Source organism: Oryctolagus cuniculus, chromosome 8 (genome assembly GCF_051225735.1).
Source record: "Oryctolagus cuniculus isolate XC-2025 breed Fujian yellow rabbit chromosome 8, ASM5122573v1, whole genome shotgun sequence".
NCBI lineage: Eukaryota > Metazoa > Chordata > Mammalia > Lagomorpha > Leporidae > Oryctolagus > Oryctolagus cuniculus.
In genome coordinates this window covers 12,479,415-12,496,405 of record NC_142874.1, presented here as the reverse complement: position 1 = coordinate 12,496,405, position 16,991 = coordinate 12,479,415, and the positions used below count along the sequence as shown (strand labels likewise).

At 44.8% G+C, this 16,991-nt stretch overlaps 1 protein-coding gene across 2 annotated transcripts in view; it reads right to left on the bottom strand.

Moving 5' to 3' along the window:
* KLHL2 (kelch like family member 2) overlaps positions 1-16,991 on the bottom strand; it is a 123,232-nt gene that overhangs the window by 88,608 nt on the left and 17,633 nt on the right. The window contains exon 3 of one of the 2 annotated variants that reach the window (XM_008273508.5): positions 8,109-8,215. The exons of the other annotated variant lie outside the window; for it this stretch is intronic. Within the exon in view, the coding sequence (XP_008271730.3) occupies positions 8,109-8,215 (107 nt within the window). The remainder of the gene's footprint in view (positions 1-8,108; positions 8,216-16,991) is intronic. 2 annotated transcript variants of the gene reach the window in all.

The following is a 16,991-nucleotide window of genomic DNA, read 5'->3' as shown; positions in this document are numbered from 1 at the left end:
GCAATAAAAACTAAAATTCAATATTTCCCACCAGGTTTCAGGAAGTTTAGCCTGTGGCTCCAATAAACCTCAAATGTATTTGTTCAACAAAAAGCTTTTTAAATGCCTCAACTGTAACAACCAAGTAATCTAAAAGCATTAAGAACTCAAGTTGAAAATAGATCTTTGTAAAAATTAAGTGTAGGAATAGGAAAGACAGGCAGAAGAAGGGAGAGAATGCAGGTAGGAGGGAGGTTGGGTAGGAAAAATCACTATGTTCCTAAATTTGTATATATGAATGCATGAAATCTGTATATCTTAAAATTTAAAAAAAGAAAATACTGTGCATGTACTAGTTTCTTGCATTACAATAAACAGTTTTTAGTTCCATTTTCCCACCAAAAAAAAAAAAAAAAACACACCTTGATGTGTTCTTTCTCAAGTAATAAACCTAACTCTAAATAGGCCCACACTTCATTCACAAAGTATGAACCTGTGATTACATCGTAGAATTACTTTCACCTCAGTCTCTACTCCAACACATGAAACTATGATGAATAACAGAATTTTTGTTTTTTAAGATTTATTTGAAAGAGTTACAGCGAGAGAGGAAGAGACAGAAAAAGGAGAGAAATCTTCCATCCACTAGCTCACCCCAGAGATGGCTACAACAAGCCAGGAGCTCCATCCAGGTCTCCCATGTGGATACAGGGGCCCACGTTCTTGGGCCATCTTCCTCCGCTCTCCCAGGCAGATCAGCAGGGAGCTGAATCAGAAGCAGGGAGCCAGGACTGGCAGCAACGCCCATATGGTATGCCAACACAGCGGATGGCGGCTGAACCCGCTGCACCACAGCACCGGCCCCAAGTAACAGAATTTTTAGGTGATATAATTTGAATGAAAAACTCAATGACAGTTTATGGGAGATTAAAAACAAAGGTCAAAAAGGAATATTTGCATGTTACCCATTCCCCCAGTAGATTAGTCACACATACACACACACAGAGCAAAACAAGAGTAGGGAAATGCCCTGTCATTGGCAAAGGTCTATAAACATACACAGCATCTAAACACCTACCTGGTTGAGCTCACTATATTTTTCACAATGTAGTTTTAACAGAACTTCAGACCATGAAGAACATCAATAATGGACTCACAATCTGGCCAACACTGAAATGAATACAGGAACACTGAATACCAGGCTCAAATCTTTGTCCCTTCTTTACCTAATCTTCATAACATTGTAGACTACACGGTGTATTCAAAAGCAAAAGATGTCGCTTGGGAATCCCCCACATCCCAAACAGGAGTGCCTGGATTTGAGACCTGGCTCCGCTTCCGACCCCAGCTTCCTGTTAATGTACACCCTGTGAAGCAGGAGGTGACGGCCCAAGAAATTGGGTCCTTGCCACCCATGTGGGAGACCTGGATTGAGTTCTGGGCTCCTGGCTTTGACTTGGGCCAGTCCCAGCTGTTGCAGGCATTTGACAGCGTAACTCTCTTGCTTTTGCTCTGCCTTTCAGATAAATAAAAACAAGTAACTAACTGTTTTTAAGTGGAGAGAAAGCAAAGCACCAAGACTGCCAAACATGTAAACAGCATGCTGAAAGGGCTGCGCTGTGATGCAAAGGGTTAAGCCATCATCTGCAGTGCCAATATCCCATATGGCTGCTGGTTCAAGTCCTGGGTGCTCCACTTCTGATCCAGCTCCCTGCTAATGTGCCTGGGAAAGCAGCAGAGGATGGCCCATGTGCTTGGGCCCCTGTACCCATATGGGAGATCCGGATGAAACTCCTGGCTCCTAGCTTTGGCCTGGCCCAACCCTGGTTGTTGCAGCTATTTGGGGAGTGAACCAGCCAACAGATCTCTCACCTCTCTCTCTGTCTCTCCCTCTCTCACTGTAATTATTTCAAATAAAATACATAAATCTTTTAAAAAATTAGCATGAAGAACCCTAAAAAGTTTAACCTAAATAATAAGCACAGGAAAAAGCACTCAACATCATCAGTTGTTATGCCTAGTTCGACTGTCCCCAAAGACCACCAAGGAGCGGATACCGCTGTAAAACACATGTGAGTTTTATTACAGGTCCGGGCCTGGGCTCTCAACTATCACCAACGCAGCGGATTTGAATTGAGAGCCCCGAACCTTCCATTAACAAGGTTTTTATAGGGTTTTCAGAGACATTCTATACATTATAGTACTATTTGGCAAATCATCTCATCCCATGGGAAATTCAAAGGCCATCTCTTAGAACTGATTAGTGCATCCCGTGGTGGGAATGGACCTAGTAAAGGTGGTTGGATGGCTTTGGGGTTGATGCCTTTTAAATTGATTGGCTTAAAGTATAGGGTCCAAGCTGCTGGGGTGTAGTGCCAAACTGCAGGGTCTCCGGAAGTTATCAGTCACCTTAATTGTCTTGAGAAGACACCAGAAACTCTAGGTATTTCTCTGTTATCTGCTAATCGGCTGTTGCTAGGAGAGTTTATTGCAAGGGGACGTCATTTATTTACTTTAGGAGCTTCTGGCTCAGGGTTCAGGGCCTGGTCAGGTTACAAGACGGAGGCCTCTTTTAAAATAGTTGCACCTTGATCCAGGCTCAGATCTCTCAGTCATTACGGAAATGCAAATTAAAGCTACAATGAGACGCCATTTCACACCAACTAAATAGCAATTTAGAAAAAAATAAAAAAATAAAAAATAAAATAAAAAAAAAGCCGACAGTAACAAATGTCGGCAAGGAGGCTGAACAATGGGAACCTTCGTATATATTGCTGGTGGGATATAAAATGGTACAGCCACTTTGGAAAACAGCTTAGCAGTTTTTTTTTAAAAAATCAAGTGTAAATTTCTCATGTGACCCAACAATTCCACCCCAGGCATCTGCTCCAAAGAGAAATGAAAATGCCTGTCCACAGAAAGAACTGCACGTGAACGCTCACAGCAGCAGCCTTATTCATCGGCCAAAGCTGAAGTGACGCACACAGCCAGTGGCTGGTGAATGGGAAGTTGACATGTGGGACATGCACACAACGGGAATCTGGTAAGCAACAACAAGGAACAAACCTTCCTTTGAAACATACTCTGGTATGGATGGACCTCACAAACGGTTCATGGAAAGAGAGAGGCTGTAGACTTGATTTGTGGTGATGAAAGCACCACTTGGTAAATTTACTAAAATTCACTGAATTACACATTTGAAATGGGTAAATACAAAACTATGACATTGAAAATATGAGGGTACTCCAAAACCTATGGAAAAAGGAATTAAACGTAGGAGTTTATCTTGGTATAAAAAACAACACTGAAATCCATGAACAGCTTTTTCATAATATACATTTTTTAAATATTATGGGAAAAAATTTTGCAGCAAAACAAACTCATACTTTTATTTCTATTTTTCTAACAACCTTCTGAAGTACCCCCATATGCCTCAAAAAAGTGGTAAAAATTTACAAGTCAAACACTCAATTTACATTTTATAAGTGCCAGAAATTAACATATTATTCCTTTTTTTCATCTACCTTAGCAATGTAAAATTTGGCCAAGAATAGAAGGTCTATTCTCAGGCAGGCACTAATTGGACTGAAAAATAAATAATGTTTTCAAGTACAAAGAAAAGTACCCCCGTACAAGTTAACTGAGATACACCAGAAAGTCTGCAAGGTCTCATTGTCAGCCAAAATATGAGGAAAACTATTAGACCACAAAAAAAAGAAAGAAAAAAAATGGGGGAGACAAATGCAGTTTGATGACAGAGCAGGAAAGCAGGCTGAAGCGCAGGGAACACTCCCACTCTATCTCCACGTTCACTTCTCTGGGCATCTAAAGCTCAGGGAAGTCGGGGACTGTGAGTCTGCAAAGCCCTGTTTAAGGAGATTTATGTATCTTACTAGAGAGGGAGAGAGAAACAGACAGAAAGAACTCGCGTCCACTGCTTCTCTTCCCAAAGGCTCTGAATAGCCAGGGCAGAGGACGGTAAAGCAGGGGCTGGGGACTCCATCAGGGTCTCTCATGTGAGTGGAAGGGACCCCACTACTTGAGCCACCCCTGCTGCCTCCCAGGGTCTGCCCTGGCAGGGAGGGGGAATCAGGGCCAGAGCGGGGACTCAACCCCAGGCACCACAATGGGCCATGGGGATCTTAACTGCCATCTTACCTGCCAGGCCAAATGCAGGCCTATGCAAAGCCTCTCGAAGAGCAAGGAAAGCACCCTGCTCTTGAATCTAAAATTACATACATTTTTATTACTCTGTGGAAAATAAAACATTTATTGGGCAAAAAGCTTTGCCCTAGGGCTTTTTTTGTTCTTAAAGAATATAAATATAGGGGCTGGTGCTGTGGTGCAGTGGGTTAACGCCCTGGCCTGTAGTGCCAGCATCCCATATAGGCGCCAGTTTGAGTCCTGGCTGTTTCCTGCTAATGCGCCTGGGAAAGTAGTGGAGTGGAGGATTGCCCGACTCCTTGGGCCCCAGCATCTACATGGGAGACCTGGAAGAAGCTCCTGGCTACTGGCTTCGGATCTGCTCAGCTTCAGCCATTGTACCCATTTAGGGAGTGAACCAGCATATGAAAGACCCCTCTCTCTCTCTCTCTCCCTCTCTGTAATTTTTTCTAATAAATAAAATAAATATGAAAAAAATACAAAATTTATGAATTTAGAATTTAGAGTAAAACAAACAAGAAAAAGATGGCCATAATTACTGTTAATATTAATTGAACATTTTCTTTGTGCCAAGTACAATGCTGAGAAATTCATATATATATATAAACGCATTTCATCACTACTGAAATTCTACAAAGCGTGTAATATTATCGCCCCCATTTTCCAGATGACTACACTGAAACAGATTGATCGAGTGAGTCTTGCAAAGGCTCAGTGATTCCGATGAGGACGTGGCAACAGCAGTGACCTGACGGCAGGCCAGTTACGGAGAAGCAGCACTTTACCAGGGAATTCCTGAACAAGGACAACAGATCGGATATTTCTTTTACAAGCTGAGACTCTCTAGAAGTGTCCAGGGATAACAAACAAGATACACAGAGAGTCTGAAGTGAACCCTGGGACTTACCAAGCTGAGTAGTCTCACCTCACTGACATTTCTGATCAGCCCCAGCTGACTGCCCCCTCCCAAATCACTTCTCCGACGTGGTTCACAGCCTGGCTGTGGTGCCTCCTGCATTTCCACTACCTAACCTGGTTCAGGAACAGCGGGGCTTCATCAGGCTGAAGAGGAAGGGGGACTCGATTCTCCTCTCTACTCCCAAGACACAGAGTTCACACCAAATCCATTCTCCCTCCCACAGTTATCCGTGGAAATCCCTTCCATGCATCAGGAGGCAAGAAGCAGCTCCCCTTTTCCTCAGTGCTGCCTTCCCGATCGTTATCACTGCTAAGGCACACAGCTCTCCACGCACTGTTTTTTTTTTTTTTTTTTTTTAAGATTTATTTATTTATTTATTTGAAAGGCAGGGTTTACAGAGAAGGGGAGAGACAAAGAGAGAGAGAGAGACAGACAGAAAGACAGAGGGAGAAGTCTTCCATTCGCTAGTTCACTTCCCAAATGGCCACAACTGTCGGAGCTGGTCTGGTCCGTAGCCAGGAGCCAGGAGCTTCCTCTGTATGTCCCACATGGGTGCAGGGACCCAAGGTCCCGGGCCGTAACACGTTGCTTTCCCAGGTGCATTAGCAGGGAGCTGGATTGGAAGTGGAGCAGCCAGGACTCAAACCAGTGCCCATACGGGATGCTGGCATCGCAAGTGGCAGCTTTACCCACTGCACCACAGCACTGGCCCGTCCATGCACTAGCGTGCACATCTCATCTCCCAAATCCACAATAAGCTACCAGGGCAGGAAGCAGGCTCAGACTGTTTTTGTATTCACGGAAGTATCCAGCAAAATGTCAGGAACAGGAAACACTCAGTAGTTTCTAAGACATAAATAGCTTTGTATTTTTACTTCTTTATGTAGCTACATTCATACTGGTATTTTCTGTTTTGTGTATCAATACACAAATACAAACTCATTGATGGAACAAATAACTTCATTTCATTGTATGTAGTAACAGTACTTCCTACTTTAACTTAGGTTGTCCTTTTCTATAGTTTCAGTTACCTGTAGTCAACTGTGGTCCAAAAATATTAAATGGAAAATTTCAGAAAAAAAAAAATCACACCTTCTAAACTGCAAGCTGGGACCAGTGCTGTGGCACAGTGGGTAAAGCCACCACCTGCATGCCAGCATTCCATATGGGCACCGGTTTGAGACCTGGCTGCTCCTCTTCTGACCCAGCTCTCTGCTATGGCCTGGGAAAGCAGTGGAATATGGCCCAAGTCCTTGGGCTCCTGCACCCACGTGGAAGACCAGGAAGAAGCTCCTGGATCCTGGCTTTGGATCAGCCCAGCTCCTGCCATTGCTGCCATCTGGGGAGTGAACTATCAGATGGAAGACCTTTCTCTCTCTCTCTCTCTCTCTCTCTTTCTCTCTGCCTCTACCTCTCTGTAACTCTGCCTTTCAAATAAATAAATAAATCTTTAAAAAAATAAAATAAAATAAACTGCAAGCTGTCCTGAGTAGTACGATGAAACCATGCACTTCTCACTGTGTCCTGCCAAGACTGTAAAACATCCCTTTGTCATTTGGTAGCTATTTCAGTTATCAGACCACAGTCACAACAGTATTATAGTCCTGTATTAAAGTAACCCTGATTTTACTGAATAATGGCCTCATAGTAAAGAGAACTGATGCTGGCAATTTAATTACAGCATATTGTGTTAACTGTTCTATTTTATTACTATTAACTTCTTACTGTGCCAATTTATAAACTAAACATTAGCATAGATATGTGTGTGTAGGAAAAAACAATAGTATATATAAAAAACTTGGAGCACGTATCCCCCAGGGATAAGAGGGAACAATTGTATATTTTTAAACTGAAAAATAATAAAAAAGTATTGAGGTTAAGGGTTTCAAGTGTATGGTTATAAATGCTCCTTTTCCAGAAATACTGAAATACTAAAATCACTGTATACATTTTTACAGCTGAAAAGTAAAACCTAAGCTTATGGACAAACTGTTGTATTTCTTCATATTTCCAAATAAAAGACATTAAATAAACATTGTTTTGTTCACTGTAAACATCAGATAAAGCAACTGTCAAAATCATTTAAAAATAAAATAATCAATGGGGCCTGTGTCGTGGCTCAGTGGGTTAAACCACCACCTGCCACTTCCGATGCAGCCCCCTGCTGATACACCTGGGAAAGCAGAGAGGATGGCTCAAGTCCTTGGGCCCCTGTACCCACATGGGAGGCGCAGCAGAAGCTCCTGGCTCCTAGCTTTGGCCTGGCCCAGACCCAGCTATTGCAGTGATTTGGGCAGTGAACCAGTGGATGAAGAATCACTCTGTGTATGTGTGTGTGTGTGCGTGCGTGTGTGTATCACTGTGCCTTTCAAATGAATAAAAATTTTTTTTTAATTAAAAAAAAAGGCCAGTGCCGCGGCTCACTAGGTTAATCCTCCACCTAGCGGCGCCGGCACACCGGGTTCTAGTCCCGGTCGGGGCACCGGATTCTGTCCCGGTTGCCCCTCTTCCAGGCCAGCTCTCTGCTGTGGCCAGGGAGTGCAGTGGAGGATGGCTCCTGGCTCCTGCCATCGGATCAGCGCGGTGCACCGGCCGCAGCACACCAGCCGCGGCGGCCATTGGAGGGTGAACCAACGGCAAAAGGAAGACCTTTCTCTCTGTCTCTCTCTCTCACTGTCCACTCTGCCTGTCAAAAAAATAAAAATAAAAATAAATACTGAAAATGCTTCTGTTTTGCCATAAAGTACCAAAAAGCTGTAATAGAGTGAAGGAGTCGACCTGAAAGAATACTTGGACATAAAACTGTAGAGGAGGAGAGCTGAGCTCCAAATACACGCATGTGAGCAGACATACGGGTATGGACATGCTGTCCATGTCTCAACACAGACAGACACCAGGAGGGACTTCGAGCCAAGCAAGAGCATTTTCTTCCACTACAAGTCTCCACCTATTATAGCTGGGCGTTAATAACAAAAGACGATGCGGAAAGAAAAGCTCAGATCTGTATACACTGGAGAAAAATAACACTAACTGAATTATTTCATACCTGTAAACATGGCGTGAAAATAAGGGCTGCAGGCGGCCAGCACCACTCTGTGAGCAGAGATCTCCATGTCTTCTGCCACAATTGTCACATCGCACAGCAAGTTCTGACTGTTGACCAAAGCAGGGAGAAGAAATTGCGTGAGGGACATATTGAACATCTGACGCAAAGCCACCATTGTCAGGCCCAGTTTTCTGGGAGACAAGGTGGCTGTCCTCGACAACAGGATCCCTAAACACGCAGCACACGGCAAGCAGCTGTGAGAGAGGCCTAGCGTGTCTGTTGCCTCCATTAGAATCCTGCCTTTGTTTAACCCAGAAATCTTTCCTAACATGATTACTGGTTACTCGCAGCAAGCCATCAATGGACTGACGGCAACAGAAGGGTGGTCTGATTAAGAGCAGTATCAACAGAAAAGGCAGATAACGGTCTGACATTAAGATAGGAAACAGAAACACCCAAGTGAAAAGTTACCTCCAAATTTAAAAAGGATATTTAGAATTACTCTGGGTCATCAACCAAGGGCAACATTATATTTAATTATACCTGCTGCTTAAAAGGCATTTGGGCATTTAAAACCAAACTTAATTAGAACATTTTACACATGCAAAACATGTCATTCTCTAAGGCTAGAAAATACTATCACATATAAGATTGAAAGGCATTTTGATACCTTAAAACAAACCATTTATTCAGCTACCATAATGATATCTCTAATTTTAAAATACCCATTTCAATTTACTGAGAAACATGTGATCATGCACTTTGTACATGCTATATGTGGCGTCTCCAGGTAATTCAGAATGTCTGTTATTTCAGAACATGCAAGACGGTTTCCAAAGCCTAACAAGGTCGTGAATGACTGAAACATGTATGGTGAGAGCAAGCAACCCTTCCACCCCTCAAACACCCAGGCACTGAAGGTACACACGTGTGCATGGTGTACACAGGTCACACATGGTCCCCACCTCCATCGTTCTGCCAATTTCCTACAACGATGGCCTGTCTATGTCTGTAACTTTCCAGAGACATACAAAAAACATGTTCACAGAAGTTTAACCAACTCCTTAAAGTATCCACACTGCTTATAAACTTGTCCCTGAGAGGTTCACACGGAAAGTTTTGGAGCTCCTCCTGGCATGTGTCCTCCCTCTAGCCCAAGAGAGACTGGGAGGAGGAGGAGATCAGCACCAATGACTCGTTCCAGTGCCCCACTGCTGGTGAGCCTGCCTGGCCATTTCAGTGAGTGGAGCTGAATGAATGGCTAACGACGCTACCAGGCAGGTCCCATGACAGTCACAAAAAGTGGCACATAGTGTCACTAACTTGTAACTCCTCCAGATCAGTGTGCAGAACTGACAGAGTCTGCTCTGAGAACATAAGCCGCTCTGCGATCCTATGGATTGTGCGGGTTCACAAATAGCCAGGGTGGGAAAAGCCGGTGGTGTCTGCAGGAAGGGGCTGTGTAAAAGTTTCCACCTGAATGTGTTATTTCATCTAGTCCCTACCACAGTATAACGAGCAGGTACTATAATGACTTCATCCTCCAAATTTATAGATGGGGAAACAAAGGTTACAGATGGATAACTTTCTGAGCATCCCCTAACTGCTGGCGATACCAGGATTCAAACCCAAAATCTGATTCCAGAGCCTCTTAACTCACTACACAAAACCAGCTAAGCTCTATGGTTTTAAGATTTGTTAAAGCTTGGATAGAACAGGAAATCAAAATCAGAAATAACAACGACTTATTTTTTCAGATCCGAATACATACATGAGAGCAGACTACAGACTACAGTGCTACGCACTGTCTCAACACAGTGGATGGCTGTTTGAAGGCCCATTTGAGTGTGTTTTAACATAAGCTTCACGACTATTCAGAAAGGTAGAATAAACTTCACCCACTAATCCAACCAAGCTCTGCGGCCATCTCTGCCCTTAAGCAGACAGCAGAAAAAACTGGCAATGCCTCGATCTGAGCAAAGTCGAGGCACGAGGAAACAGGAGCACCCCAATCAGACTGGAGGTCAGAAAAGTCTCCCTGCCGCTACTGCCCCCAAGCTGAGCTCTAAAAAGCAGGAGTCAGCTGAGCAAGGCAGAGCCAGGGCATCCCCAGCAGAGACCGTATGTGCAGGGGAGCAGCACAGCATGGCGCTGTGGACCAAGGGGGACAAGGGTGCGTCTGAGCAGAGGAGGGAGGCCCGGTGGACCAGCCGAGCTGCACCGTCTCTCCACAAGGCCAGCCAGGTCTTCCTGTCTTAACCAGGCAATCTGGACACCACTCAAACATGAGCCAAGTGCCTCTGTACGCCCATGTTCCTCTTCTCAGTAATCCCTCCTAATGCTCTAGTTTCAAGATGAAACTTAAATGGAATTACACTTGAATACCTCAAAATCACATAATTAATTACATGCAGCTTCAATTACAATTACTCATTGATCCAAACCTGCCAGCCTAACACCTGTTGGCTGTCAATTACAGAACCAGCCCAGTTTTCCCGACTGAGAAGTTGGTGTTAGTTAACTAAGAAGATTAAAATCACCGCCAAGAAAATATGTAGCCAGACCCCAGGTTAGGTCACAGGGAGACTAAGGGCCACATAACAAACCAGGGACATTTTTCATATTCTTGTCTCCAGCAGTAACATGTTAAAACAGCACTCAAAGATAAGAGAGATATGACCAACCTTATCATCAGTGTGTCCCTGAATATACAGTGAGAGTACCAAGGGTCTTCAAAATTCATGGCAAACATATATTAGGGGGGAAAAAACTACATATGGATATCTATCAAATTTTCTGCACCAAAATAAAGTTTTTAATTCCATTTTTTCCAGGAAATTTCTGTACTACCCTCATATACTAATATGCAAATGCTGAGTCTGGGCTTGATCTCTCACAATGTGCACACTTACAGGAAGCTGAAAGGCTTTGGGGTGAGGAAGAAAGTTACAAATGCACAGTCTGGCAATAAAAATAAGGGAAACTTGCCTTAGCAGTCCTACCCAACATCTTATGTCGCTCCCCCTCTTCGCGGAGGAACGACACAGGACCCTGCGCTGTTCTTTTGTCTGCTCGGCCCTCCCCGGGTTGGCTGCTGGTTCTTCCCGGGTTGGCTACCGTCCCTTCCACCTCCGTGGAAGGGCGGTTCCCCCTGCCACTTTCCTCACTTCCGCAGGGGAGCGGCACACCGCCGGCCGGCTCTCTCGGGGGCTGCACAGGTGTTCCCCTTAGATGTTCCTGGTGCATGCCGTCTCTCTCCTCCTTTATAGTCCTCTTCCACCAATCCCAACTCTGCTACCCACACGCCGAGTACGCTGCTCTCCTCCAATCAGGAGCAGGTCCTACAGTTTATTGGTTGAACTGGAGGCAGCTGTGTAGAAGCTGTTTCCTCCTCTCCCAGCGCCATATTGTGGGAGAGCAGATGCATAGAATAAGTCTTAATTCCAGTAACAGTCTAGTCCGAGTTGCTCCCCACAATCTTACTTGGTAGATTTCTGAATGTATGTTCCCATCATTTGTAATCTAGTAAAAGAAGGACTAAAATGAAAAGGTCTCCAAACAATGGAATAAATAAAGCTATTATTTAGTAAAATTCTCATTCATTCATTCATCAAATACCCAGAGAGTGCTTGGGGGTAGCAAGCACTGTCGGCACAACAGGACAGTGACTGAGATGCCAAGGAGTTTAAGTCAAACCCGGGAGAAACACAAAGACACCAGAAGTTACCAAATGAACCCATGACTATTACGGTAGGGCAAGTGCAAGGTGCCTGGGAACACACAGGAGAGGCTGAGGCAGAGCAAATGGACAAGCTTCAGAAAGTAAGTGGCGTTACTTTTTTTTTTTTTTAAAGATTTATTTATTTATTTGAAAGTCAGAATTACAGAGAGGCCGAGGCAGAGAGAGGGAGAGGTCTTTCATCTGCTGGTTCACTTCTCAAGGGGCCGCAATGGCTGGAGCTGGGCCGATCCAAAGCCAGGAGCCAGGAGCTTCTTCTGGGTCTCCCACATGGGTGCAGGGACCCAAGGACTTGGGCCATCTTCTTCTACTTTCCCAGGCCATAGCAGAAAGCTGGATTGGAAGGGGAGCAGCCTGGACTCAAACCGGTCCCATACAGGATGCCAGTACTGTAGGCAGTGGCTTTACCTGCTACGCCACAGCACTGGCCCCAGGAAGTGGCTTCTAAACTCAAATCTAAAAAGAGGAGATGGGGCTGGCACTGTGCCATAGCGGGGAATGATACTAGCATCCCATATGGGTGCCCGTCCCAATCCCAGCTGTTCCCCTTCCAATTCAGCTCCCTTCTAATGTGCCTGGGAAAGCAGTGGGAGATGGCCCAAGTGTCTGGGCCCCAGCATCCACATGAGAGAACCAGATGAAGCTCCTGGCTCCTGGCTTCTGCCTGGTGCAGTCCCAGCCGTTGTGGCCATTCGGGAAGTAAACCAGTGGATGGAAGACCTCTGTTTCCTCCCCTCTATATAACTCTGACTTTCACATAAACAAATAAATCTTAAAAAAATTTTAAAAATGAGAAGAACAGGAGTTAGGCCTTATGTAAAACTCAAATGACACCAAAGAAAAAAGTACTCTATCTTCCAAATAAAACAATTATCTTAAAAACATGCTTTCTCAGGAGAGAAAAGAATTGCTTTGAAGGCCGGTGCTGCGGCTCACTAGGCTAATCCTCTGCCTGCGGCACCGGCACACTGGGTTCTAGTCCTCGTTGGGGCGCCAGATTCTGTCCCGGTTACCCCTCTTCCAGGCCAGCTCTCTGCTGTGGCCTGGGAGTACAGTGGAGGATGGCCCAAGTGCTTGGGCCCTGCACCCCATGGGAGACCAGGAGAAGCACCTGGCTCCTGGCTTCGGATCAGCGCGCTGGCCATGGCGGTCATTGGGGGTGAACCAACAGTAAAATGAAGACCTTTCTCTCTCTCTCTCACACTGTCTACCTGTATAAAAAAAAAAAAAAAAAAAAAAAAAAAAAACTGCTTTGAAAATGAGTGAAACATGCCTGAATATTTCAGGACATTCTTTGTTTTCTGACGTAAAATAAATTAATTCCTAAGACTAGAAAACAAACCTACCACTTTTAAAATACATCTTCTAAAAGTCCAGTGTGCCATCGGGCTGTGAGAGATCAGAAACAATTTTAGCTGTCATGTGAAACGAATTCACACCCTGCGATAAAGGGGGTGCAGGGGGTTCACGCGGCATCTGGCCACCTTTCCCCTGCAGGTGCTAGGAAATCTGGAGGCATCTGCTGCCAGTGAACAGAAATGGAAACACATCCGACATGCTGGGCTGGTGAGATGAGTGGCTGGCCAGAGTCCAGGGGGCAGACAAACCAGAGAGGGAGGGAGGGAGGGAGGGGAGAGGAAGGAAAAGCCTGCCCACCCTCAGCCTTCCGGTCTTGGTATCATCTGTGGGTCTATGTGCACTCTCACCAGGATGCCACCAGCCCTCACCAAGGGGGGCCCCATCAGGTAGAGCACTATGCTGTTTGAACTTTCAGCTTCCAAAACCATGAGCTACATAAGCCTGCTTTCTTTGTAAGTTAGCCACCTCAGGTGTTTTGTTACAGCAACGGAATACAGACTAATACAATCCCTTTAAAACAAGTGGTAGGGGCCGGCGCTGTGGCACAGCAGGTTAACGCCCTGGCCTGAAGTGCCGGCATTCCATATGGGCGCCGGTTCGAGAACCAGCTGCTCTCCTTCCAATCCAGCTCTCTGCTATGGCCTGGGAAAGTAGAAGAAGATGACCCAAGTCCTTGGGCCCCTGCACCTGCGTGGGAGACCTGGAAGAAGCTCCTGGATCCTGGCTTTGAATAGGCACAGCTCCAGCCATTGTGGTCATTTGGGGAGTGAACCAGCGGATGGAAGACCTCTCTCTCTGACTTTGAAATTAAAAAAAAAAAAAAAAAAAAAAGGGCAAGTGGTAACACAGCTAGGAAGAAAAAGGCATACTCGCTTAAGTTCCAAGTGGCAAAGCGTAAATAACCACAGAATAGCCACAACTCAAACTTTTCACAGATGTGGAACAGTTAACCTCATTGAGTAAGTGATCTGGGTCCATGATGTCTAAAATCCTGGGGAGAAAAGACTAAGCACTCCAATGAGAGTATGCTTCAGGTGTAAGTATTTTCTGAAAGAAATAACTGCTCTTATAACAAACAACTAAATAGTTATGGTTTAGGCAGGATCAAGAAAACCTCAAAAAGTGGAATTAAAAGGTGAGTTATGTTGCAAAAAACTCTGAAATCCAGATGCATCTTTTTCACAATATGCATTTTCTACCAACTTTTTGAAGGCCCCTTACAAAGGTGAACATTTTAAGAGCTTTATGTGATTTGGCCTTACTAAACACTTTCAACTCCTGACTTAATGATTTAAATTATATTTCCTGTAAATAAAACACTGATAATCACTGGAAATTTTAAGCTCAAGTAGTCTTCCCCATATCCTACAAAAGAAAAGCTTTCATTTGTATTTTTTAAGTTTAAAGACAAAATGCAACCTGCCTTTTGGACAGTTCCCCTTTTGGTCATTTCAAAAAGCCAGGAATCTACATTTCTCAGGAAAATGTGTGTCTGGGAAATAACATGCTTCTCTGTCCCCGCCACAGACCCAGTACAGGGTACGGTTCATAACTGGTACTCGGGCCGGCGCTGTGGCACAGTGGGTTAACGCACCCGCATCCCATATGGGCTCCTGGCTTTGGTCAGCATAGCTCCAGCCATTGCAGCCAACTGAGGAGTGAACCAGCAGATGGAAGACCTCTCTCTCTCTCTCTCTCTCTCTGCCTCTCCTTCTTTCTCTGTGTAACTCTTTCAAAAAATAAATCTTAAAAAAAGAAAAACCATAACTGGTACTCTGTAAGGATCTATTGGTGTGGTTTTGAGAAACTGCCCTCCATCTACGCTAGGGAAATTCAAAGGGCAAAACTTCCCGCAATCGGTGTGCAGCTGAACGACAGCCATCCTCTCGCGGCTCTGACAGCATTACTCTTAGGGTGGTACTCACTTTCTCAAAACCTTCCCTGAGAGATGGAAGGGGTGCGGGTGGTGGGGAGGCTGTGGCGGGGAAAGCCATTGTAATCCATAAACTGCACTTTGGAAAATTATATTTATTAAATAAAAGTTTAAAAAAAAGAAAACCTAAAAAAAAAGTTTACACAAATAAAATTAGTTTCTAAAGAACATTGATGAGAACCAGCAAAGGGCATAGTAGGTTAAGCCTCTGCCTGCAGTGCTGGCATCCCATATTGGAGCTGGTTCGAATCCCAGCTGCTCCTCTTCCAATCCAGCTTCCTGCTAATGTACTTACGAAAGCAGCAGAAGATGGCCCAGGTACTTGGGCCCCTGTACCCATGTGGGAGACCCAGAAGAAACTCCTGGCTCTTGGCTTCAGATTGGCCCATTCTGGCTGCTGCAGCCATTTGGGGAGTGAGTCAGTGGACGGAAGACCCCTCTCTCTGTGCCTCTCTTTCCCTCTCTGTGTAACTCTGCCTTTCAAATAAATGAATCCTGAAAACAAACAAACAAAAAAACCTTGCCTGAATCCCACCGCCTGGAGTACTAAGTCCAAATTCATCACCCTATTTAAACCTGCCACAACTCTGCCCTTTGCTGGCTTCCACGCCTCCTCTGCACAGACTCCCCAACAGGAACCCCTGATTCACTTTGCCCAGCGGGTAATGTCTATGCCCTCCCTAGCTCAGCCACTTGATCAGATGAGGAACGGCTTTCGCACTCGGAACTCTGGATGAATTCCACTGCATTTCCCATCAAGGCCGGCTGAAGCCCATTTCTGTGAACCCTCCTATGAGAATTCTCTGGAAACCCACGTTTTGCATCCCATAAACCCCCACCTCATCCTCTTTCCTGTCTGTCTCCGGCAGCTCTCAAGATACCCAAGGGGGCCTGGGCCAAGTCTGTAACTGTGGATCCCACATAGCCTTTTGGACATTCAAGCTGATTTCAAAGGAGAACCAGCTGCTCACAAAAACACCTGTTTTCACACCATACAGTTTTTATGTTATTCAAGTTCATATTGGGCTGCGACACAGCGCTAAGCCTCTGGGCCTCCTGTCTAAAGAAATTTAACTTAAGAAAACGTTACAGGAAGTACCATGTTATTTTGCTATAAAATTATCTTAACTCTTTAACTTAAACCTTACAAAATTCCTATCCTCCCACTCATATTACCACACCTTTCACCAACTATAACTGAAAGCGACTTTTACAAGCACTGCCTAAATTCTGCCTGTACCAGCCCAAGGTTCACCAAAACACACTCCAGCACACAGCTTCACTGCGCCGCTTTGAGGCTGGAGCCCAAGAGCAGAGGGTGAAAACAAGGAAGTTCTCCCTTCCCAGAAGGCAGGAAACCACTCTCAGCTCCCCTTTCGTGGCAACAGGAAGTTGAAGCAAGGACAGGAAATAATTAAGGATTTTCCACTGTGTACGAAATAGGCTTCTTCAGAGATTCTTTTTTTTTAAATTATCCAAATTGGCTGTAAGGCATAAAAGAGAAAGAGAATGATATTCTTAACGGGGGGCGGGGGGGTGTTCTGATAAGCCCTGAGACAGTCCATTTTTTAAAAAACTATAACTTGGTTTGTGACGTCATTAAAATAATCCTGGTTACTGATCTGACAGCCAATCCTCTGGCTATTCAAAGATGATTCTTTGTTCTGAAAATCAGCCTCAGCTAGGAACAGAGGACACACCAGCTCCTGAAACAGTGCAACAAAGAACAACAGGGTCCTAATTCACAGCTGACACCCAAAATGGATCAACTCGGTAAACGGAGGTCCGAGTTCAAAACACTGCAAGAGGCAAAGACGCCATAGGACTTGCAGGTAAATAGGAAAAAGAAAAA